Source organism: Mobula birostris, chromosome 5, assembly GCF_030028105.1.
Source record: "Mobula birostris isolate sMobBir1 chromosome 5, sMobBir1.hap1, whole genome shotgun sequence".
Taxonomy (NCBI): domain Eukaryota; kingdom Metazoa; phylum Chordata; class Chondrichthyes; order Myliobatiformes; family Myliobatidae; genus Mobula; species Mobula birostris.
In genome coordinates, this window is record NC_092374.1 from 38,335,407 (window position 1) to 38,359,118 (window position 23,712).

The window sequence follows — 23,712 nt, forward strand, 5'->3', positions numbered from 1 at the left end:
CTTTAATCTCATCTTCTTTCCATTGTTTTGCTGTCCTGTTTTGATCATCCGCTGACTCCTCAGAGTTTAATATCCCGTACCTCTGCTTTATTTTCTTCCTCTTTCTATTCCGTTCCTCTTTCCCGCCGACCTCCATCTCCAGTTCACTTCCACTCTCGCCAAAAACTTCCTTCAACAACTTGGCTCTTTCCTTGATGTTCTCTCTTTCCGCCATTTTCCAGTCACAACTCCAGCCTTTTCCCTGCTCAATCTCTCAATGACCGAAAACCAGCAGCAACCAAACCCCGCCATGGACCTAGTGGTTGCAGGAACTTTTAATGGCACCGTAATTACCCAGAAAGCTCTGCGTAACAATTATCGCCATCGCTGAAGCACCGATGGAATGCGCAGGCGTCAGGGTTGCGAATGTGCCCGAATATTGCGCATGCGCACAGTACTCAAAAGGCCTCGAGAAATTGGCTCCAGGTAAGAGATGGTTTGCGGGCGGACTTTTTCAACACCGAATTCGGGACAATTGCTGCGAGCTCCGAACAGCATAGCCCGTAATCCCGGGACAGACCTGTTCTCCTCCCTCTCTCTCAGCCCCACGATCCGTACACGGCCCCGGGGAGCTTCAGGCTGATGAGGGAATGGGAAATGATGGATCTCTCAGACAGAGCTGAGCGCCAGCTGTCTAACTACAAGGATTAGGAACTCGGAGAAAGGGAACAAAATCTTTTACATCAGCTGTTAAGAAAATCACCTTTGTTGTACCAATCACAAACCAGAAAATCTGCAGATGTTGGCAAACAGGAACTCAGCATTAGTACCCTTTTTCCATAGATCATTAGCACAAAGAGAAACCAGTGAGGACGCTCTCTCTGTCACTTTCTCGCTACGTCTGTCTCTCTCCCTGCCCTTCCCCCTCACCGTCTCACTCTCGCTCGCTTGCACTCCAAAAAATCGATTTCCGGGATATTATATATAATTTGCAGGCATCAGGGAGCCGCTATCAATATGTGGGAGACTCCCAAAACTTCCAGGAGAGGTGGGATGTCTGACAATGATATCGCACACCTTTGTCCTGGGCAACAAGTAGCTTTCACATCACAAATGTGCCGGATTTCAATGAGACAGATTACTGCCCTTCCCTTCATATTCATTGGCATTAACATCAATAAATTCACCACCGTCAGTCACTTGGGGGGGGGGTTCAGGGGGAATAGAAACATAGAAAATAGGTGCAGGAGTAGGCCATTCAGTACGATCATAGCTGATCATCCAACTCAGAACCCTATACCTGCCTTCTCTCCATACCCCCTGATCCCTTTAGCCACAAGGGCCTTATCTAACTCCCTCTTAAATATAGCCAGTGAACTGGCCTCAACTGTTTCCTGTGGCAGAGAATTCCACAGATTCACCACTCTCTGTGTGAAGAAGTTTTTCCTCATCTCAGTCCTAAAAGGCTTCCCCTTTATCCTCAAACTGTGACCCCTCGTTCTGGCCTTCCCCAACATTGGGAACAATCTTCCTGCATCTAGCCTGTTCAATCCCTTTAGAATTTTATACATTTCAATCAGATCCCCCCTCAATCTTCTAAATTCCAGAGAGTATAAGCCTAGTCGATCCAGTCTTTCATTATATGAAAGTCCTGCCATCCCAGGAATCAATCCGGTGAACCTCCTTTGTACCCCCTCTATGGCAAGAATGTATTTCCTCAGATTAGGGGACCAAAACTGCACACAATACTCTAGTTGTGCTCTGACCAAGGCCTTGTACAACTGCAGTAGTACCTCCCTGCTCCTGTACTCGAATCCTCTTGCTATAAATGCCAGCATACCATTTGCCTTTTTCACCACCTGCTGTACCTGCATGCCCACTTTCCAACGACTGGTGTACAATGACACCCAGGTCTCGTTGCACCTCCCCTTTTCCTAATCGGCCACCATTCAGATAATAATCCGTTTTCCTGTTTTTGCCACCAAAGTGGATACCCTCACACTTATCCACATTATATTGCATCTGCCATGAATTTGCCCACTCACCTAACCTATCCAAGTCACCCTGCATCCTCTTAGCATCCTCTTCACAGCTAACACTGCTGCCCAGCTTCGTGTCATCCGCAAACTTGGAGATGCTGCATTTAATTCCCTCGTCTAAGTCATTAATGTATTTATGTACAATACAAAAACGTGTTACCTGTGTGTATTGCGGCAATGAAAAAGTTGCTGGAGAATTTGCAAGTGGGAGGAAGTGGAGTGATATTTGGAAATCTGACTTTTTAAAGCGTCATTTAGCAAGGAAATCAGATATGGACGGCGTGCAAAAGCTGGAATGAGAAAATCCTTCATAACCCTCTACAGGCCTGCTACATAGGTTGTGTGAGCATGCAGATGAATTTGATCAAACCCAGAGAATATCAAAGTTCTTATCAACAGTGATTTGCTAGCTGTTAAAATAAATACCTCTCTATTTAAATTGGGTAAAAATTGCACAGCACAAGATTTTTCGGCACACCCATCATTACAAATTAGAGGGAACATTGGTGGGAAAGTGGGGAGACTTCTAGTGTCTCTGACACCCTCACCTACAAGATGTGCATCCGGCTGCAGCTTGTAATCCTGCACATTAGGGAGTTGGAGCTGGAAATGGATGAATTCCAGATCATTTGGGAGTCGAAGGGGGTGATAGATATGACATGAAGAGAGGTGAGTTGCACCCAAGGTGCAGGACACAGGAAACAGGGTAAGAGTCAGGAAGGGGAATGAGGTTAAATAGCCATCGCAGAGTACTCTTGTAGCCATCCCACACAACAACAGCCAGACCACTTTAGAAACTGTTAGCGGGGTTACCTTGCAGAGGAATGTCAAAGGGCCGATAGGGGATATGTTAGTTAGGGAATTAAAACTAGCAGAGGTCTAATATCCTCATGGTAAGGATTGCTAGTGCTGGTGTGTGGCGGGGGGGGGGGGGGCGTTGGGAAGTGGTTAAACTAAAGTTGCCAAGGATTGGAGTCAGAACGCAAGAACAGATAGTGGAGAGGGTGAATTGAAATGACTTGTATCCTTCATATACATGAGGAATAGAAATCTTTACATTACTTCTCCATCTAGATATGCAATGTAACACACATCAAAGTTGCTGGTGAACGCAGCAGGCCAGGCAGCATCTCTAGGAAGAGGTGCAGTCGACGTTTCAGGCCGAGACCCTTCGTCAGGACTAACTGAAGGAAGAGTGAGTAAGGGATTTGAAAGTTGGAGGGGGAGGGGGAGATCCAAAATGATAGGAGAAGACAGGAGGGGGAGGGATGGAGCCAAGAGCTGGACAGGTGATAGGCAAAAGGGATACGAGAGGATCATGGGACAGGAGGTCCGGGAAGAAAGACGGTGGGGGGGGGGGGACCCAGAGGATGGGCAAGAGGTATATTCAGAGGGACAGAGGGAGAAAAAGGAGAGTGAGAGAAAGAATGTGTGTATAAAAATAAGTAACTGATGGGGTACGAGGGGGAGGTGGGGCATTAGCGGAAGTTAGAGAAGTGGATGTTCATGCCATCAGGTTGGAGGCTACCCAGACGGAATATAAGGTGTTGTTCCTCCAACCTGAGTGTGGCTTCATCTTTACAGTAGAGGAGGCCGTGGATAGACATGTCAGAATGGGAATGGGATGTGGAATTAAAATGTGTGGCCACTGGGAGATCCTGCTTTCTCTGGCGGACAGAGCGTAGATGTTCAGCAAAGCGGTCTCCCAGTCTGCGTCGGGTCTTGCCAATATATAAAAGGCCACATTGGGAGCACGGGACGCAGTATATCACCCCAGCCGACTCACAGGTGAAGTGTTGCCTCACCTGGAAGGACTATTTGGGGCCCTGAATGGTGGTAAGGGAGGAAGTGTAAGGGCATGTGTAGCACTTGTTCCGCTTACACGGATAAGTGCCAGGAGGGAGATCAGTGGGGAGGGATGGGGGGGACGAATGGACAAGGGAGTTGCGTAGGGAGCGATCCCTGCGGAATGCGGGGGGGGGGGAGGGAAAGATGTGCTTAGTGGTGGGATCCCGTTGGAGGTGGCGGAAGTTACGGAGAATAATATGTTGGACCCGGAGGCTGGTGGGGTGGTAGGTGAGGATCAGGGGAACCTTATTTTAATTCCACATCCCATTCCCATTCTGACATGTCTATCCACGGCCTCCTCTACTGTAAAGATGAAGCCACACTCAGGTTGGAGGAACAACACCTTATATTCCGTCTGGGTAGCCTCCAACCTGATGGCATGAACATCGACTTCTCTAACTTCCGCTAATGCCCCACCTCCCCCTCGTACCCCATCTGTTACTTATTTTTATACACACATTCTTTCTCTCACTCTCCTTTTTCTCCCTCTGTCCCTCTGAATATACCTCTTGCCCATCCTCTGGGCCCCCCCCCCCTGTCTTTCTTCCCAGACCTCCTGTCCCATGATCCTCTCATATCCCTTTTGCCTATCACCTGTCCAGCTCTTGGCTCCATCCCTCCCCCTCCTGTCTTCTCCTATCATTTTGGATCTCCCCCTCCCCCTCCAACTTTCAAATCCCTTACTCACTCTTCCTTCAGTTAGTCCTGACGAAGGGTCTCGGCCTGAAGCGTCGACTGCACCACTTCCTAGAGATACTGCCTGGCCTGCTGCATTCACCAGCAACTTTTATGTGTGTTGCTTGAATTTCCAGCATCTGCAGAATTCCTGTTGTTTAGATATGCAATGTGTAATTTCTAGTAGATTTATAATAAATAGTACATAGGACAGTCATTATAACATAGAAATATAGTTGTATCAGCATGAATTAATCAATCTGATGGGCTGGTGGAAGAAGCTGTCCAGGAGCCTGTTGGGCCTGGCTTTTATGCTGTGGTACCGTTTCCTGGATGGTAGCAGCTGGAACAGTTTATGGTTGGGGTGACTCAGGTCCCCAGTGATCCTTTGGGCCTTTTTACGCACCTGTCTTTGTAAATGTCCTGAATAGTGGGAAGTTCACATCTACAGATGTGCTGGGCTGTCCGCACCACTCTCTGCAGAGTCCTGCGATTGAGGGAAGTACAGTTCCCATACCAGGCAGTGATGCAGCCGGTCAAGATGCTCTCAATTGTGCCCCTGTAGAAAGTTCTTAGGATTTGGGACCCATACCAAACTTCTTCAACCATCTGAGGTGAAAGGGGCGCATAGCCACATACCACACAGCCGGTATATACAGACCACGTGAGATCCTCGGTGATGTTTATGCCGAGAAACTTAAAGCTGTTCACTTTCTCAACCCCCAGGTCCATTGATGTCAATAGGGATTAGCCTGTCTCCATTCCTTCAGTAGTCCACAACCAGTTCCCTTGTTTTTGTGACATTGAGGGAGAGGTTGCTTTCTTGACACCCAGTCAGATGTTGTTCAGACAAAGTCAGCAATCTGAAGGTTGAGCATGGTGCGATGAATGTGCTGGGCGTGTATATCTCAATGCATGAACCATCATAAGGAAAGCCAGGTGAGCTCAGGGCATGGAATCATGATATTCTCACCATTAGTGGGACTTGGTTGCACCCAACAGTCTGAGGGATTTAGAGGAACAAATTTGTAGGGAGATTGCAGACTATGCCAAGAAACAAATGTTGATATAGTAAGTGATTTTAACTTTGCAAATATTGACTGGGTCTCCCATGCTGTAAAAGGACTAGCTGGGGTAGAGTTTGTCAAGTGTGTCCTTAATCAGCATGTAGAATTCCCAATGTAGAAGTGTGCAATAAGAGATTAGGAAATGATCCAGGGCTAGTGACAGAAATTAGTGTGTGGGAACACTTTGTATCTCGTGATCATAATGCCATCAGTTTCAAACTAAATATGGGAAAAGAGAGGTCTGGAACACAGGTTGAGATTCTAACTTGGAGAAAGGTCAATTTTGATGTTATCAGAAAGGATTTGGCAAGTGTGAATTGGGACAGGATGTTTTCTGGCAAAGGAGTACCCCTGACATCACCTCTGTACCTACTCCCCAGCACCTTAAACCTGTACCCTCTTGTGGCAACCATTTCAGCCCAAGGAAGAAGCCTCCGACTATCCACACGATCAATGCCTCTTATCATCATATACACCTCTATGAGGTCACCTCTCATTCCCCATCGTTCCAAGGAAAAAAGGCCGAGTTCACTCAACCTGTTTTCATAAGGCATGCTCCCCAATCCAGGGAACATCCTTGTAAATCTCCTCTGCACCCTTTCTATGGCTTCCAGATCCTTCCTGTAGTGAGGCGACCAGAACTGAGCACAGTACTCTCTCTGGGGTCTGACCAGGGTCCAATATAGCTGCAACATTACCTCTTGGCTCCTAAATTCAATTCCAGGATTAATGAAGGCCAATACACTGTATGCCTTCTTAACCACAGTGTCAACCTGCGCAGCTGCTTTGTGTGTCCTATGGACTCGAACCCCAAGATCCCTCTGATTCTCCACACTGCCAAGAGTCTTACCATTAATACTATATTCTGCCATCATATTTGTCCTACCAAAATGAACCACTTCACATTTACCTGGGTTGAACTCTATCTGCCACTTCTCAGCTCAGTTTTGCATCCTATCAATGTCCTTCTGTAACCTCTGACAGCCCTCCACACTATCCACAACACCTCCAACCTTTGTGTCATCAGCAATCATATTAACCCATCCCTCCACTTCCTCATCCAGGTCATTTATAAAAATCATGAAGAGAAAGGGTCTCAGAACAGATCCCTGAGGCACACCACTGGTCACCGAACTCCATGCAGAATATGACCGGTCTACAACCAATCTTTGCCTCCTGTGGGCAAGCCAGTTGTGGATCCACAGAGCAATGTCCCCTTGGATCCTGTGCCTCCTTACTTTCTCAATAAGCCTTGCGTGGGGTACCTTATCAAATGCCTTGCTGAAATCCATATACACTACATCTACTGCTCTTCCTTCATCAATGTAGTTAGTCACATCCTCAAAAAATTCAATCAGGCTCATAATGCACCACCTGCCCTTGACAAAGCCATGCTGACTATTCCTAATCATATTATACCTCTCCAAGTGTTCATAAATCCTGCATCTCAAGATCTTCTCCATCAACTTACCAACCGCTGAGGTAAGACTCACTGGTCTGTAATTTCCTGGGCTATCCCTACTCCCTTTCTTGAATAAAGGAACAACATCCGCAACCCTCCAATCGTCCAGAACCTCTCCTGTCCCCATTGATGATTCAAAGATCATCGCCAGAGGCTCAGCAATCTCCTCCCTTGCCTCCCACAGTATCCTGGGGTACATCTCATCTGGTCCCGGCAACTTATCCCACTTGATGCTTTCCCAAAGCCCCAGCGCATCTTCTTTCTTAATATCTACATGCTCAATCTTTTCAGTCTGCTGCAAGTTTGCACTACAATCTCCAAGATCCTTTTCCATAGTGAATACTGAAGTAAAGTATTCATTAAGTACCCGTGCTATTTCCTCCGGATCCATACACACTTTCCCACTGTGACATTTGAAAGGTCCTATTCTTTTACGTCTTATCCTCTTGCTCTTCACATACTTGTAGAATGCCTTGGGGTTTTCCTTATTCCTGCCCGCCAAGGCCTTCTTATGGCCCCTTCTGGCTTTCCTAATTTCCTTTTTAAGCTCCTTCCTGTTAGCCTTATAATCTTCTAGATCCCTAACATTACCTATCTCTCTGAACCTTTTGACTAGATTTATTACAACCTTTGTACACCACGGTTCCTGTACCCTACCATAACTTCCCTGTCGCATTGGAACATACCAATGCAGAACTCCTCACAATTATCCCCTGAACAGTTGCCACATTTCTTCCATATTTTTCCCTGAGAACATTTATTCCCAATTTAAGCTTCCAATTTCCTGCCTGATAGCCTCATATTTCCCCTTACTCCAATTAAACGCTTTTCTAACTTGTCTGTTCCTATCCCTCTCCAATGCTATGGTAAAGGAGATAGAATCGTGATCTCTATCTCCAAAATGCTCTCCCACTGTGGGATCTGGCACCTGACCAGGTTCATTTCCCAATACCAAATCAAGTACAGCCTCTCCTCTTGTAGGCTTATCTACATATTGCGTCAAGAAACCTTCCTGAATACACCTAACAAACTCCACCCCATCTAATCCCCTTGCTCTAGGGAGATGCCAGTCGATATTTGGGAAATTAAAATCTCCCATCACGACAACTCTGTTATTATTACACCTTTCCAGGATCTGTTTCCCTATCTGCTCCTCGATAACCCTGTTACTATTGGGCGACCTATAAAAAACACCCAGTAAAGTTATTGACTCCTTCCTGTTCCTAACCTCCACCCACAGAGATTCCGTAGACAATCCCTCCATGACGTCCACCTTTTCTGCAGCCGTGACACTATCTCTGATTAACAGTGCCATGCCTTCCTCCCTTGTCTTTTCTGAAACATCTAAAACCCGGCTTTTGGTAACCATTCCTGTCCCTGAGCCATCCAAGTCTTTGTAATGGCCACCACATCATAGCTCCAAGTACTGATCCATGCTCTAAGCTGTTCCGCTTTGTGCACGATATTCCTTGTGTTAAAATAGACACATTTCAAACCATCTGTCTGAGCGCGTCCCTTCTCTATCACCTGCCTATCCTCCCTCAGACACTGTCTCCAAGCTTTCTCTGTTTGTGAGCCAACTGGCTCTTCGCCAGTCTCTTCAGTTTGGTTCCCAACCCCCAACAATTCTAGTTTAAACTCTCCCCAGTAGCCTTAGCAAACCTCCCCGCCAGGATATTGGTCCCCCTGGGATTCAAGTGCAACCCGTCCTTTTTGTACAGGTCACACCTGCCCCAAAAGAGGTCCCAATGATCCAGAAATCTGAACCCCTGCTCCCTGCTCCAATCCCTCAGCCACGCATTTATCCGCTACCTCATTCTATTCCTATACTCACTGTCGCGTGGCACCAGGCAGTAATCCCAAGATTACTACCTTTGCGGTCCTGCTTCTCAGCTTGCTTCCGAACTCCCTGTAGTCTTGTTTCAGGACCTCTTCCCCTTTCCTACCTATGTCATTGGTACCAATATATACCACGACCTCTGGCTGTTCTCCCTCCCACTGCAGGATATCATGGACACGATTTGAAACATCCTGGACCCTGGCACCTGGGAGGCAAACTACCATCCGAATTTCTTTCCTGCATCCACAGAATCACCTGTCTGAGCCCCTAACTATAGAGTCCCCTACCACGGCTTCCATCCTCTTCTTTTCCCTACCTTTCTGTGCCAGAGGCGCGGCCACTGTTGCTCCCCCAGGTAGGCTGTCGCCACCCCCCCCCACTCGTACTCAAACAGGAGTACTTATTGTCAAGGGGTACTCTCAAGTACCTGACTCTTCCCCTTCCCTCTCCTGACTGTGACCCACTGGTCTGTCTCCCATGGCCCCGGTGTGACCACCTGCCTAAAACTCCTTTCTATCACCTCCTTGCTCTCCGTGACCAAACGAAGGTCATCAAGCTGCATCTCCAGTTCCCTAACTGGGTCCCTTAGGAGCTGCAGCTTGACACACTGGGTGCAGATATGGCTGTACGGGAGGCTGGGAGACTCCAAGACTTCCCACATCTGACACCGAGCACAGAAGACCGGCCTCACGCGCATACTACTTCCTTTCCTCAATAAACACAAATAAACCTACCTTGTCTCGTTATAGCCTAAGCCTGTTGAGCCAAACCCCTATCACTGTGCTACCCTCTCACTCCGCTGCCTGCTCCGACCACCTCCTGCTGGATATGGGGGTCTTTTTAAACTTTTCCCACTATACTGGCTGACATCATATGCCTGCGCAGTCGCCTGTCTTTTACCCCGAGTAGTTAAACTGCCTTCTCTCCAAAATTCCTTAGTCTTTCATCCACAGCCTTCTTGCTCCGAATCTGTTGTCTTCTGTTGGTTTCTAAAAACTTTCCAATAGTTTTTGTTCTATTATTTGCCCTCTCTTTGGCTCTTATGTTTGCTTTGGCTTCTCATTTCAGCCATGGTTGTGTCCTGCTGCCTTTCCAATGCTTCCACTTCTTTGGGATGTATCTATCACTCACCTCCTGAATTGCTCCCAGAAACTCCAGCCATTGATGTCCCATCGTCATTCCTACCAGTCTCCCCTCCCAATCAAGTTTGGCCAGCTTCTCTGTCATAGGGACATGGAGATGTTCTGTGAAACAGGCCATTCGGCCCATCTAGACAATGACGAAAATATTTAAACTCTCTAATGCAACTTCCTGCACTGGGACCACAGCCCTCCATACCCCTACCATCCAGGTACCTATCCAGACTTCTCTTAAATGGTGAAATTGAGCTGGCTTGAACCACTTGTGCTGGCATCTCATTCCACACTGTCACGACCATTTCAGTGAAGAGTTTCTTCACATGTTCCCCTTAAATTTTCACCTTCCCCACTTACCCATGCCCTCTGGTTGTTGTCCCACCCAACCTCAGTGGAAAAAGCCTGTTTGCATTTACCCTATCTATAGCCTCATTATTGCATATATTTAGAACAAATTCTCAAATCAATGTATAATTTCCTTGTTTATGTTTAGAGCCTTTTTTAGGCGTATAAGATGATGAGGGGCATTGATCATTTGGATAGCCAGAGGCTTTTTCCCAGGGCTGAAATGGCTAACACGAGGGGGCACAGTTTTAAGGTGCTTGAAAATGTGTACCAAGGGGATATCAGGGGTAAGTTTTTCACACGGAGAGGGTTGGATGCATGGAATGGACTGCCAGTGGCAGTGGTAGAGGCAGATACAATAGGGTCTTTTAAGGGAATCTTAGACAGGTACGTGGAGCTTAGAAAAATAGAGCACTATGCGTTAGGGAAATTCTAGGCAGTTTCTAGAGTAGGTTACATGGTTGGCACAACTTTGTGGGCTGAAGGGCCTGTAATATGTTGTGGGTTTCTATGGTTTATGTTCTATGTTAAACAGCGAAATAACATTGGGTGTTCTCCAATCCTTTGTTACCTTCCCCTGTCACCAAGGGTAATTGAATTATCTCTGCTAGGGGCCCGACAATTTCTGCACTGACCTCCCGTAGGGTCCGAGGGAGCACCTTGTCATGCCCTGGAGATTTATCCACCCTAATCTGCTTCGGATAGTAAACATCTCCTCTTCTTTAATCTGTACAGGATCCACGATGTTAATGCCGCTTTTCCACACTCCCATAGACCCTGTGTCCATCTCCTGAGTAAATAGAGATGAAAAGAGTATTTCAGGTCTTGCCCGTCTTTGGATGGATGTGGACTGATTAAGGATAGACAGCATGGCTTTGAGCACATCTAACAGATCTTACAAAGTCTCTCCAGGAAGTTGTCAGGAAAGTGGATGAAGGCAATACAGTGGATGTTGTCTATATGGGCTTTAGCAAGGCATTTGACAAAGTCTCATGGGAGTTTGGTCAAGAAGGTTCAGTCACTCAGCATTCAAGATGAGATAGTAAATTGGATGAGACACTGTTATTGGGAGAAGCCAGATTGTTGTAGTAGATGGTCGCCTCTCTGACTGTAGGCCTGTGACTAGTGGTGTGCCACAGGGATCAGTGCTGGATCTGTTGTGGTTTGTCATCTGTATCAGTACTCTGGATGACAGTGTGGTTAACTGGATCAGCAAATTTGTGGCTGACACCAAGACTGGGGGTGTAGTGGACAGTGAGGAAGACTATCATGGCTGGCAGTGCGATCTGGACCGGCTGGGAAAACGGTTTGAGAAATGGAAAATGGAATTTAATGCAGACAAGTGTGAGTTGTTGAATTTTGGTATGACCGACCAAGGGAGGTCTTTCACAGTGACTGGTTGGGTACGGAGGAGTGTTGTAGAAGAAAGGGACCCGGGAATACAGGTCCTTAATTCACTGAAAGTGGTATCACAGTTAGATAGGGACGGAAAGAAAGATTTTAGCCCATTGGCCTTCATGAACCAAAGTACTGACAACAATAGATGGATGTTATGTTGACTTGTAGAAGACATTGGCGAGGCCTAATTTGGAGTATTGTGTGCAGTTTTGGTCACCTACCTACAGGAAACATGTAAAAGAGGTTGAAAGAGTTCAGAGAAAATTCATAAGGATGTTGCCAGGTCTGGAAGACTTGGGTTATAAGGAAAGATTAAACAGGTTAGGACTTTATTTCTTGGAATATAGAAGATTGTGGGGAGATTTGATTGTGATAGAGGGGCATAGATAAGGGAACTGCAAGCTGTCTTTCTCCACTGAGATTGGGTGGGACTACAACCAGAGGCCATGGGTTAAGGATGAAAGGTGAAACGTTAAGGGGAACATGAGGGGAAACTTCTTCACACAGACCATCATCCAGGTGTGGAATGAGCAGCCAGCACAAGTGGTGCATGCGAACTCGATTTCAACATTTAAAGGTTTGTAAAAGTACCTGGATGGTAGGGGTATGGGAGTGGGCAGTTTAAATAGTTCAGCACAAAATAGATGGCCCAAAGGGCCTGTTTCTGTGTTGTAATTTTCTAGAACTGTGACAAAAACCTGAAATAATACAAAAATTCAAAAATAATACCAGAAAGTCCTTTTAACAGCTGTGCGCACCAACCATTCATCTCAGCAGGAATTCTTTATATGACGTTAAAACTGTGGCACTTTAAGTTGATAATACATAAAAGAAAATCCCAGCTGCACGTCAAGAAACACTATTTACGTGAGATTGTTTCAATTACTGTGGGGCCAGGCACCCATGCTGCTCAGCAGGAACAGAGAATAATACCAATAGAGAGAGTCAAACTGAGCCAAGGCACAAATTGGAGACAGCAGAAATGCCCCATTCTGATAGAGACAGGAAGAGCATCAGGGAATTGATGGTCATTCCAAATACCAGCACTGTGCCCAGTTACAAGATAATTTCTCTCTCCAGCTTGGGTGAACCTCACTGTAACAGAGTGATGCCGCATCAAACCTTGGCAACTCAAGTAATCTCATCTGAAATGTTGTCCTACACACCTTGATGGATTTTGTAAATCTTTTTACAGGTTAAAAATGAGAAGGAATTTGTCTCCAGGAATCTCAAACACCGCACGCCAGTTTTGTTGTCTCTGTCTAGATATTTAAGTGGAGCAAAGGATTTAATCGACCATCCTGTGGACACACCAGTCAGTTCACACTGGGCAGAGGCTGGTCATCTGCTGAATTTCTAGGAAAGGGTTCACTCAGTCATCTGACCTAATGGCTCACCAGCGAGTTCACACTGGGGAGAGGCCGTTCACCTGCTCAGACTGTGGGAAGGGATTCGCTTGCTCATCTAAGCTTAAGGTACATCAGCGAGTTCACACTGGAGAGAGGCCATTCACCTGCTCAGACTGTGGGAAGGGATTCACTTGCTCATCTAAGCTTAAGGTACATCAGCGAGTTCACACTGGAGAGAGGCCATTCACCTGCTCAGACTGTGGGAAGGGATTCAGTCAGTCATCTCAACTACTGACCCACCAGCGAATTCACACTGGGGAGAAGCTGTTCTCCTGCTCAGAATGTGGGAAGGGATTCACTCAGTCATCCGACCGACGGAGTCATCAGCGAATTCACACTGGGGAGAAGCCGTTCACCTGCTCAGTCTGTGGAAAGAGATTCACTCAATCATCCGCCCTACAGAGTCATCAGCGAGTTCACACTGGAGAGAGGCCGTTCACCTGCTCAGAATGTGGGAAAGGATTCACTCAGTCATCCCAACTACTGGCACACCAGTCAGTTCACAGTGGGGAGTGGCTATTCACCTGCTCAGAATGTGGGAAAGGATTCACTAAGTCATCCCAACTACTGGTACACCAGTCAGTTCACAGTGGGGAGTGGCCGTTCACATGCTCAGAATGTGGGAAAGGATTCACTCAGTCATCCCAACTACTGACACACCAGTCAGTTCACACCGGGGAGAGGCCATTCACCTGCTCAGACTGTGGGAAGGGATTCACTCAGTTATCCCACCTGCAGAGTCATCAGCGAATTCACACTGGGGAGAAGCCGTTCACCTGCTCAGACTGCGGGAAGAGATTCACTCAGTCATCCAACCTACAGAGTCATCAGCGAGTTCACACTGGGGAGAAGCCGTTCACCTGCTCAGAATGTGGGAAAGGATTCACTCAGTCATCCCAACTACTGGCACACCAGTCAGTTCACACAGGGAAGAGGCCGTTCACCTGCTCAGTCTGTGAGAAGAGATTCACTCAGTCATCCCACTTGCAGAGTCATCAGCGAGTTCACACTGGGGAGAAGCCATTCACCTGCTCAGAATGTGGGAAGAGATTCACTCGATCATCCACCCTACAGAGTCATCAGCGAGTTCACACTGGGGAGAAGCCGTTCACCTGCTCAGAATGTGGGAAGGGATTCACTCAGTCATCCGACCTACGGAGTCATCAGCGAATTCACACTGGGGAGAAGCCATTCACCTGCTCAGTCTGTGGAAAGAGATTCATTCAATCATCTGCCCTACAGAGTCATCAGCGAGTTCACACTGGAGAGAGGCCGTTCACCTGCTCAGAATGTGGGAAAGGATTCACTCAGTCATCCCAACTACTGGCACACCAATCAGTTCACAGTGGGGAGTGGCCGTTCACCTGCTCAGAATGTGGGAAAGGATTCACTAAGTCATCCCAACTACTGGTACACCAGTCAGTTCACAGTGGGGAGTGGCCGTTCACCTGCTCAGAATGTGGGAAAGGATTCACTAAGTCATCCCAACTACTGACACACCAGTCAGTTCACACCAGGGAGAGGCCATTCACCTGCTCAGACTGTGGGAAGGGATTCACTCAGTTAGCCCACCTGCAGAGTCATCAGCGAATTCACACTGGGGAGAAGCCGTTCACCTGCTCAGAATGTGGGAAGAGATTCACTCAGTCATCCAACCTACAGAGTCATCAGCGAGTTCACACTGGGGAGAAGCCATTCACCTGCTCAGAATGTGGGAAGAGATTCACTCGATCATCCAACCTACAGAGTCATCAGCGAGTTCACGCTGGGGAGAAGCCATTCACCTGCTCAGAATGTGGGAAGGGATTCACTCAGTCATCCCAACTACTGGCACACCAGTCAGTTCACACCAGTCAATTGTTATGAATCCCTAGGTTTTGTTTGCTGTGGACTGTCATTTTAAGAGAGAGAGAGAGAGAGAGAGAGAGATTAAGAAGGCAAATCAGTCTGCCTTGCAGCTTGTTTACATCGCTCGCAGCTAGTTTAGTTTTAACCGAGGATACAGACACTCAGAGTCAGACAGAGACGAAAGAGGAAAAATGGAAGGATCGAAACAAGGGAACTAGTGGCCAAGGGTCACTGTTTAGAATTTTCCTTTCTCCTTGGTTATGTAGAATTTTTAAGGATGCCTTATTTGTAGGTAAATTACCAGAATTTTTTTATGAAGCATCTATTTCTTTAATTCCTAAAAAAGATAAAGACCCCACTGAATGTGCATCATATAGACCTATATCCTTGTTAAATGTGGACTCCAAAATTTTTTCCAAAATATTAGCAATTAGATTGGAAAATGTATTGCCATAAATTGTCTCTGACGACCAGACAGTATTTATTAAAAATGATTATTCGTATTTTAATGTTAGGAGGTTGATGAATATTGTATATACTTCTTCATCTAAAACTCCAGAATGTGTTATTTTGCTTGATGCCGAGAAGGTGTTTGATAGAGTTGAATGGGAATGTTTATTTAAAACCTTGAGAAATTTAATTTTAGCCCAAAATTCATATCTTGGAGTAAATTGCTGTATCATACACCTTTGGCTTCTGTACTTACTAATAATCAGAGATTCCCCCTTTGTTAGGCTTTTTCGAGGTACTAGACAGGGCTGTCCTTTAAGCCCTTTACTATTTGATATTGCCTTGGAGCCCTTGGCAATCGCTCTTCGTGATTCACCCGATATATTTGGCATTATTCCTGGGAATGAGACTCATAAGGTATCATTATATGCAGATGATCTGTTACTATATATCTCTAATCCAGAGAAATCCATCCCTGCAGTAATATTACTACTTGCTCAGTTTAGTAGTTTTTCTGGTTATAAATTGAATCATAATAAGAGTGAGCTTCTTCCATTAAATATGCAAGTTTCAGTCTATAGACAATCACCATTTAGACTGGTTACTGATTATTTTACTTATTTGGGTGCTAACATTACTAAGAAGCGTAAGGATCTATTTAAAGTTAACTTTTTACCCTTAATTGATCATGTTAAACAACTGCTTACTAAATGGTCCCCATTGTCCCTCTCATTGATTGGTCGAATCAATGGTATTAAGATGACTTTTACCGAAATTTCTCTATCTATTTCAGATGGTACCAATCTTCATCTCTAACTCCTTTTTTGATATTATCGATTCTAAAATGTCTTCATATATATGGCAGAATAAAAATCCTAGATTGAGTAAGAAATATTTACAGAAATTACAAAAGGATGGAGGTTTGGCATTCTACTATTGGGCAATTAATGTTCAATATCTAACATTCTGGACACTTGATTTGGATGAAATTCAATGTCCACAACAGGTGAACCTCGAGTGTGAGTCTGTACAAGGGTTCTCGTTGGCTTCTATTTTAGGGGCTTCGCTTCCCTTTGCACTTACTAAACTGAACAAAATGATTACTCCAATAATTAAACATACAATACGAATATGATTTCAATTTTGTAAATTTTCTGGATTGAATAAATTTATCCTATCAAGTCTTATTATATCCAATTTTTTCTTCCAACCATGCAGAACAGATCAAGCTTTTCTTTTATGGAAAATGAAAGGAATAATATGTTTTTGTGATTTATTCAGGGATAATTGTCTCATGTCCTTTGAACGGTTGTCTAATAAATATAATTTGTCTAGATCACATTTTTTCAGATGTTTACAGTTTAGAAACTCTTCGAAGGTTATTTTACCTACTTTTCTGATATCGCATCAAACTGAAATTACAGAAAATATTTTAGGTTTAAACCCTGTCAGAAGAGTTTAATAGCAATTGTTTGTGATTTAGTTATGAAAATACGTTTAGGTATGTCTGATAAGATTAAGAATGAATGGGAAAGAGTACTTCAGGTATCTTTACCCATAGAGAAATGGGAGAAAATTCTCCAACTAGTTAACATTTCTTCAATGTGTGCTAGACACGCTTTGATACAATTTAAGGTGGTTCATAGGGCCCGTATGTCCAAGGATAAGTTAGCTCGTTTTTATGGTCATATAAATCCTGTCTGTCACAGATGTAATTCTGAGGTAGCTTCCTTGACACATATGTTCTGGTCTTGCCCTCTCTTGGAAAAATATTGGAAAGACATTTTTGAGATTATTTCAGTAGTTTTGCGTATTGATTTACAACCTCATCCTATTACTTTAGTTTTTGGACTACCAATGATAGGCTTTAGTCATTTATCCCCTTCAGCTTGTCGTTTGATTGCATTTGTTACATTAATAGCCAGAAGATCCATTTTATTTAAATGGAAAGATTCTAATCCCCCTACTACATTTCAATGGTTTTCCCAAACTATAACATGTTTAAACTTGGAAAAAATTAAGAGTGGTACCACTGATCCTTCAGATAAATTTGGAGGCCATTTATTCAACATTTTCATATGATGTAAGCTGACCTTTTCCAAATCATTTTTAGTAACTTTTTGTTTGTGTGTAGAGGAGCGGAGTTAATGACAAATAATGATCTTAACTGATGAAATATGGCAGCCCAGTCTTTGTTCTGTGTTTTTTTTTAGTGTAGGGGGTAAAAACTTTTTTGAATCTTTTTCATTTTCAGTTATTAAGAGATTGGGAGGTTTAAATTAAATACGTTACTCGGAGTCTGTGTCTGTATACGTTAACCATTAGTAATGTAATCCCGATCTCTTGGTATCGTTATCATTGTTATGTTTATCAATTTGGAATGCAATAAAGAAGATTGAAAAAGAAAGACTTATATGGAATTTGCTTATGAGAAGTTTGTGTGTTTTAACCGCTGGTGCACATCTAAAAACATAAATGATGATTTTAACAGCTTGAAAGAGTTGGTTTTAATTGAAGAATTCAAAAAGTGCGTCCCTGATGACATAAAGACGTATTTAGATGAAAAGGATGCTGCCACTTTGCAGGAGTCTGCTAGATTAGCAGATGAGTTTGCTTTAACTCATAACGTTAAATTTACCCCGAATAAGAGCTTCCAAAGGATTAGATTAGATTATGAGGACACTCAGTCCTCGTTTATTGTCATTTAGAAATGCATGCAGGCATTAAGAAATGATACAATGTTCCTCCAGAGTGATATCACAAAAAAAAAGGACAAACCAAAGACTAACACTGACAAGACCACATAATTATTACATATAGTTACAGCAGTGCAAAACAAAACCATAAACTCCGACACTGGCTGCGATGTGCAGACCTCCGGCCACGGGTGGTGCTGCCGCAAACCTCCTGCTAAACGCAGACGCGGTGCCGACCACAGCTGTCGCTGGCGGTTCTCCTATTCGGGCGTGGTGAGGAAGGGTCTGATCCCAGGATTGTGTAAATTGGGGGCATGCTGCAGTTGGATGAAGGCTCCGGGCTCTCCAGTCCAGCAGCCCCGGTTTTAGCTTTGTACCCAAGCCCGGACTGTGGGATTCGTTAGTTGTGGTTCCCAAGCTGGGAGGGGGTTTGGGGTGAAGGGGATCTGTCTGTGTGTGGGTAAAGGTTATGGGTGTGGGGTGAGTGGAGGGAAGGGTGTGGGACTGTAGTCGGTGGGGGGGTGCGGTGGAGGGTGGGGAGGTCTGTTGTGAGAAAGTGGGATGATTGGACATTCCGTGACCCGGGCAAGTGAAGTTATGAACAGGGGCGGATCTGCTCCGTTCCGTTGTATCGAACGCTGTGTGTCCTTTCAGTGAGCAACAATTCTCTCTTCAAATTAATTACTGTCTAATCTTGCTGTTAACATTGTGTTTGTTACAGAACCCCAGAGTCTGGGAAGAGCTGTCACCGTGATGGGCTGTCGGTGCAGATTGGGAAGTGGGATGGGGTGTCAGTGACCTCTGTACCAGAGAACGTCACGGGTTTGTACATCTTTCTGTGAGATATAAATGTCCTTACAGTGGGTTCGGATCTGATGGCATATCTGGAGTTTGCAAAGGGAAAAGGAAAACTGAAGGGGCTGAGGAGAAGAGTTTTAACCAGCAAAGCATAGTCAGGGGTGGAGGGGTACAGCACAGGAGCTGTCTGATAGATATTTTAATTGTATTTTTATATAATCTTACAGATGGTGACTGAGGAAGGAGCTTGTTGAGGGAAGATACCCGGAGGAGAGCAGGTCAGACAGGGTATCAGGAGAGTGACAGTGATGTGATTTTCTGTGTGACGGGTATAGACAGTCGTCTCAAGTGAGGAGTTTGTGTGGAGATGCAGCTTCCTTGGAGGTGGAGGAAAGAGGACACACCAACAGGTGGAACCAGCTGTGGGAAGACATGGTTTGTCAGGTCTGACGATGATCTGAATGTACCATAACCTTCAGACTGAATGAGAAAACCATTCTGAGGGTATTTGAAATGTCAGAAGTAGGGGAGATGTGATCACATGTGCAGAGGGCAGGCGCTGTGTCTCCATCAGACCCTCAGTGAGATGGTTCAAGATACAATGTGCAGGGATGAAAGCACAGTGTTTGGGGCTGGATTTACTCACTGATTCTGACACAGTGAGAGGGTTAGTTTTACTGTAAGGGAGCAATATTAATGGAAGAAGACAGAGAAACTTCATCATTGCCAACTGTATCTTGGCAGTTTCAATGCTCATCCACTTCGTAAATGATGTGAAGTGAGCTCCCTCCACCACCACCCTGGGCAGTTCATTCCAGATTTCAACTAACCTCTGAGTGAAAAATCTCTTCTAAACCTCTCACCCCTCTTCTTAAGTCAATGCCCTCTGATGTGTGACACCTCTGTCCCAGGATCGTGGTCCATATGGGCATCAGTGAGGCCTTTGATAAGGTTCAGCATGGTAAGCTGCTGTGGAAAATTAGATCACATGGGATCCAGGGAGAGCTGGCTAACTGGGTGCACAGTTGTCTTGATGGTAGGAAGCAGAGAGTGAAGGTGGGAGGCTGTTTCTCGGACTCAAGGCCCATGCCTAGTAATGCTCCCCAGGGTTATGCCAATTGCTACTTGTAATCTATACCAATAACTTGGTTGAAAATGTGCAGGGTATGCAAAGTAAATTTGCAGCAAATAAGTTCAAACAATTCCTTTTATTCAAAGATAGTAAGGGTCTGACATACTGTGATACCCCATGCACCACTGGCAGGGTCCTGACACACTGGGAGACCCCACACACTCCAGCATGTCCTGATAATCTGTGAGACCCTACAACACCGACAGGTTCCTGAGACACAGTGAGACCCCACATTCCCCTGGCAGTGTCCTGACACACCAAGAGAGACCCAACACGTCCCTGGTAGGGGTCTAACGCACTGTGAGACCTCAGATGCCCCTGGAAGGATCCTGATACACTGTGAGACCACACACTCGCTGCGAGGGTCCAGACACACTGTGAGACACCACAAACCCTAGACACTGTTCTAAAAAACCGAGAGACCCCACAAACCTGCTTCAGTATTCACTAGGGAAAAGGACCTTGGTGATTTAACGATCGCATGGATGAACTACAACAATTGTTCATCCCAGTTTGGCAAAAGAATAAATCAGGGAAGGTAGTGCACCCGTGGCTGACAAGGGAAATTAGGGATAGTATCAATTCCAAAGAAGAAGCATACAAATTAGCCAGAAAAAGTGGCTCACCTGAGGACTGGGAGAAATTCAGAGTCCAGCAGAGGAGGACAAAGGGCTTAATTAGGAAAGGGAAAAAAGATTATGAGAGAAAACTGGCAGGGAACATAAAAATTGACTGTAAAAGCTTTTATAGATATGTGAAAAGAAAACGATTGCTAAGACAAATGTAGGTCCCCTATAGACAGAAACAGGTGAATTGATTATGGGGAGCAAGGACATGGCAGACCAATTGAATAACTACTTTGGTTCTGTCTTCACTAAGGAGGACATAAATAATCTTCCAGAAATAGTAAGGGACAGAGGGTCCAGTGAGATGGAGGAACTGAGGGAAATACACATTAGTAGGGAAGTAGTGTTAGGTAAATTGAAGGGATTAAAGGCAGATAAATCCCCAGGGCCAGATGGTCTGCATCCCAGAGTGCTTAAGGAAGTAGCCCAAAAAATAGTGGATGTATTAGTGATAATTTTTCAAAACCCTTTAGATTCTGGACTAGTTCCTGAGGATTGGAGGGTGGCTAATGTAACCCCGCTTTTTAAAACAGGAGGGAGAGAGAAACCGGGGAATTATAGACCGGTTAGCCTAACATCGGTGGTGGGGAAAATGCTAGAGTCAGTTATCAAAGATGTGATAACAGCACATTTGGAAAGCGGTGAAATCATCGGACAAAGTCAGCATGGATTTGTGAAAGGAAAATCATGTCTGACGAATCTCATAGAATTTTTTGAGGATGTAACTAGTAGAGTGGATAGGGGAGCACCAGTGGATGTGGTATATTTGGATTTTCAAAAGTCTTTTGACAAGGTCCCACACAGGAGATTAGTGTGCAAACTTAAAGCACATGGTATTGGGGGTAAGGTATTGATGTGGATAGAGAATTAGCTGGCAGACAGGAAGCAAAGAGTGGGAATAAACGGAACCTTTTCAGAATAGCAGGCAGTGACTAGTGGGGTACCGCAAGGCTCAATGCTGGGACCCCAATTGTTCACAATATATATCAATGACTTAGATGAGGGAATTAAATGCAGCATCTCCAAGTTTGCAAATGACACGAAGCTGGGCGGCAGTGTTAGCTGTGAGGAGGATGCTAAGAGGATGCAGGGTGACTTGGATAGGTTAGGTGAGTGGGCAAATTCATGGCAGATGCAATTTAATGTGGATAAATGTGAGGTTATCCACTTTGGTGGGAAAAACAGGAAAACAGATTATTATTTGAATGGTGGCCGATTAGGAAAAGGGGAGGTGCAATGAGACCTGGGTGTCATTGTACACCAGTCATTGAAAGTGGGCATGCAGGTACAGCAGGCAGTGAAAAAGGCGAATGGTATGCTGGCATTCATAGCAAGAGGATTCGAGTACAGGAACAGGGAGGTACTACTGCAGTTGTACAAGGCCTTGGTGAGACCACACCTGGAGTATTGTGTGCAGTTTTGGTCCCCTAATCTGAGGAAAGGCATTCTTGCCATAGAGGGAGTACAAAGAAGGTTCACCAGATTGATTCCTGGGATGGCAGGACTTTCATATGAGGAAAGACTGGATCGACTAGGCCTATACTAGTTGGAATTTAGAAGATTGAGGGGGGATCTTATTGAAACGTATAAAATCCTAAAGGGATTGGACAGGCTAGATGCAGGAAGGTTGTTCCCGATGTTGGGGAAGTCCAGAACGAGGGGTCACAGTTTGAGGATAAAGGGGAAGCCTTTTAGGACCGAGATGAGGAAAAACTTCTTCACACAGAGAGTGGTGAATCTGTGGAATTCTCTGCCACAGGAAACAGTTGAGGCCAGTTCATTGGCTATATATAAGAGGGAGTTAGATATGGCCCTTGTGGCTAAAGGGATCAGGGGGTATGGAGGGAAGGCTGGTACAGGGTTCTGAGTTGGATGATCAGCCATGATCATACTGAATGGCGGTGCAGGCTCGAAGGGCTGAATGGCCTACTCCACCTATTTTCTATGTTTCTATTGTAGGGATGACTTACAGCAGACTGAAAAGCTTGAGCATATAGACATTAAGAAAGAGGATGTGCTGGAGCTTTTGGAAAGCATCAAGTTGGATAAGTGACTGGGACCGGACAAGATACCCTCCAGACTACTGTGGGAGGCAATGGATTAGACTGCTGAGCCCCTGGCAATGATCTCTGCATCATCAATGGGGATAATGAGAGGTTCTGGAGGATTGGAGGGCTGCAGACGCTCCCGTATTCAAGAAAGGGAGTTGAGATAGCCCAGGAAATTATAGACCAGTGAGTCTTAGTTCAGTAGTTGGTATGTTGATGGAGAAGATCCTGAAAAGCAGGATTTATGAACATTTGGAGAGGCATAATATTATTAGGAATAGTCAGCATGGCTTTGTCAAAGGCAGGTCGTGCCATTTGAGCCTGATTGTATTTTTTGAGGTTGTGACTAAACACATTGATGAAGGTAAAGCTGTAGATGTAGTATATATGGATTTCAGAAAGGCATTTGATAAGGTAGCCCATGCAAGACTTATTGAGAAAGTAAGGAGGCATGGGATCGAAGGGAACCTTGCTTTGTGGATCCAGAATTGGCTTGCCCACAGAGAGCAAAGAGTGGTTGTAGACAGGTCATATTCTGAATGAAGTTGGTTCTGGCACCCCTTCTCTTCATGATTTTTATAAGAGACCTGGATGAGGGAGTGAAGGAATGGGGTAGTAAATTTGCTGATGACACAAAGGTTCGGGGTGTTGTGGATAGTGTGGGGGGCTGTCAGAGGTTATAGCAGGACATCGACAGGATGCAGAATTGAGCTGAGAAGTGGCAGATGCAGTTCAACAAAGTGTGAGGTGGTTCATTTTCGTAGGTCAAAAATGATGGCAGAATATAGTATTAATGGTAAGACTCTTGGCAGTGTGGAAGATCAGAGGGACCTTAGGGCCAAGTCCACAGGACACTCAAAGCTGCTGCGCAGGTTGATTGTGTGGTTAAGAAGGCATATGGTCTATTGGCCTTCAT

At 45.2% G+C, this 23,712-nt stretch overlaps 1 protein-coding gene across 2 annotated transcripts in view; it reads left to right on the plus strand.

The window, feature by feature from the left end:
- The first annotated feature begins 424 nt into the window (after nucleotides 1-424).
- Nucleotides 425-23,712, plus strand: part of LOC140197643 (uncharacterized) — a 28,179-nt gene continuing 4,891 nt past the window's right edge. Inside the window, exons 1-2 of one of the 2 annotated variants that reach the window (XR_011885984.1) lie at nucleotides 425-465; nucleotides 18,914-19,014. Coding sequence is in view for 1 of the 2 variants with exons in the window: in XM_072257908.1 (XP_072114009.1) it covers nucleotides 13,178-15,064 (1,887 nt within the window). In the remaining variant the exon portion in view is untranslated. Of the gene's footprint in view, nucleotides 466-12,984; nucleotides 17,877-18,913; nucleotides 19,015-23,712 lie in introns of those variants that run through there. The other variant, XM_072257908.1, reaches the window with a different exon arrangement.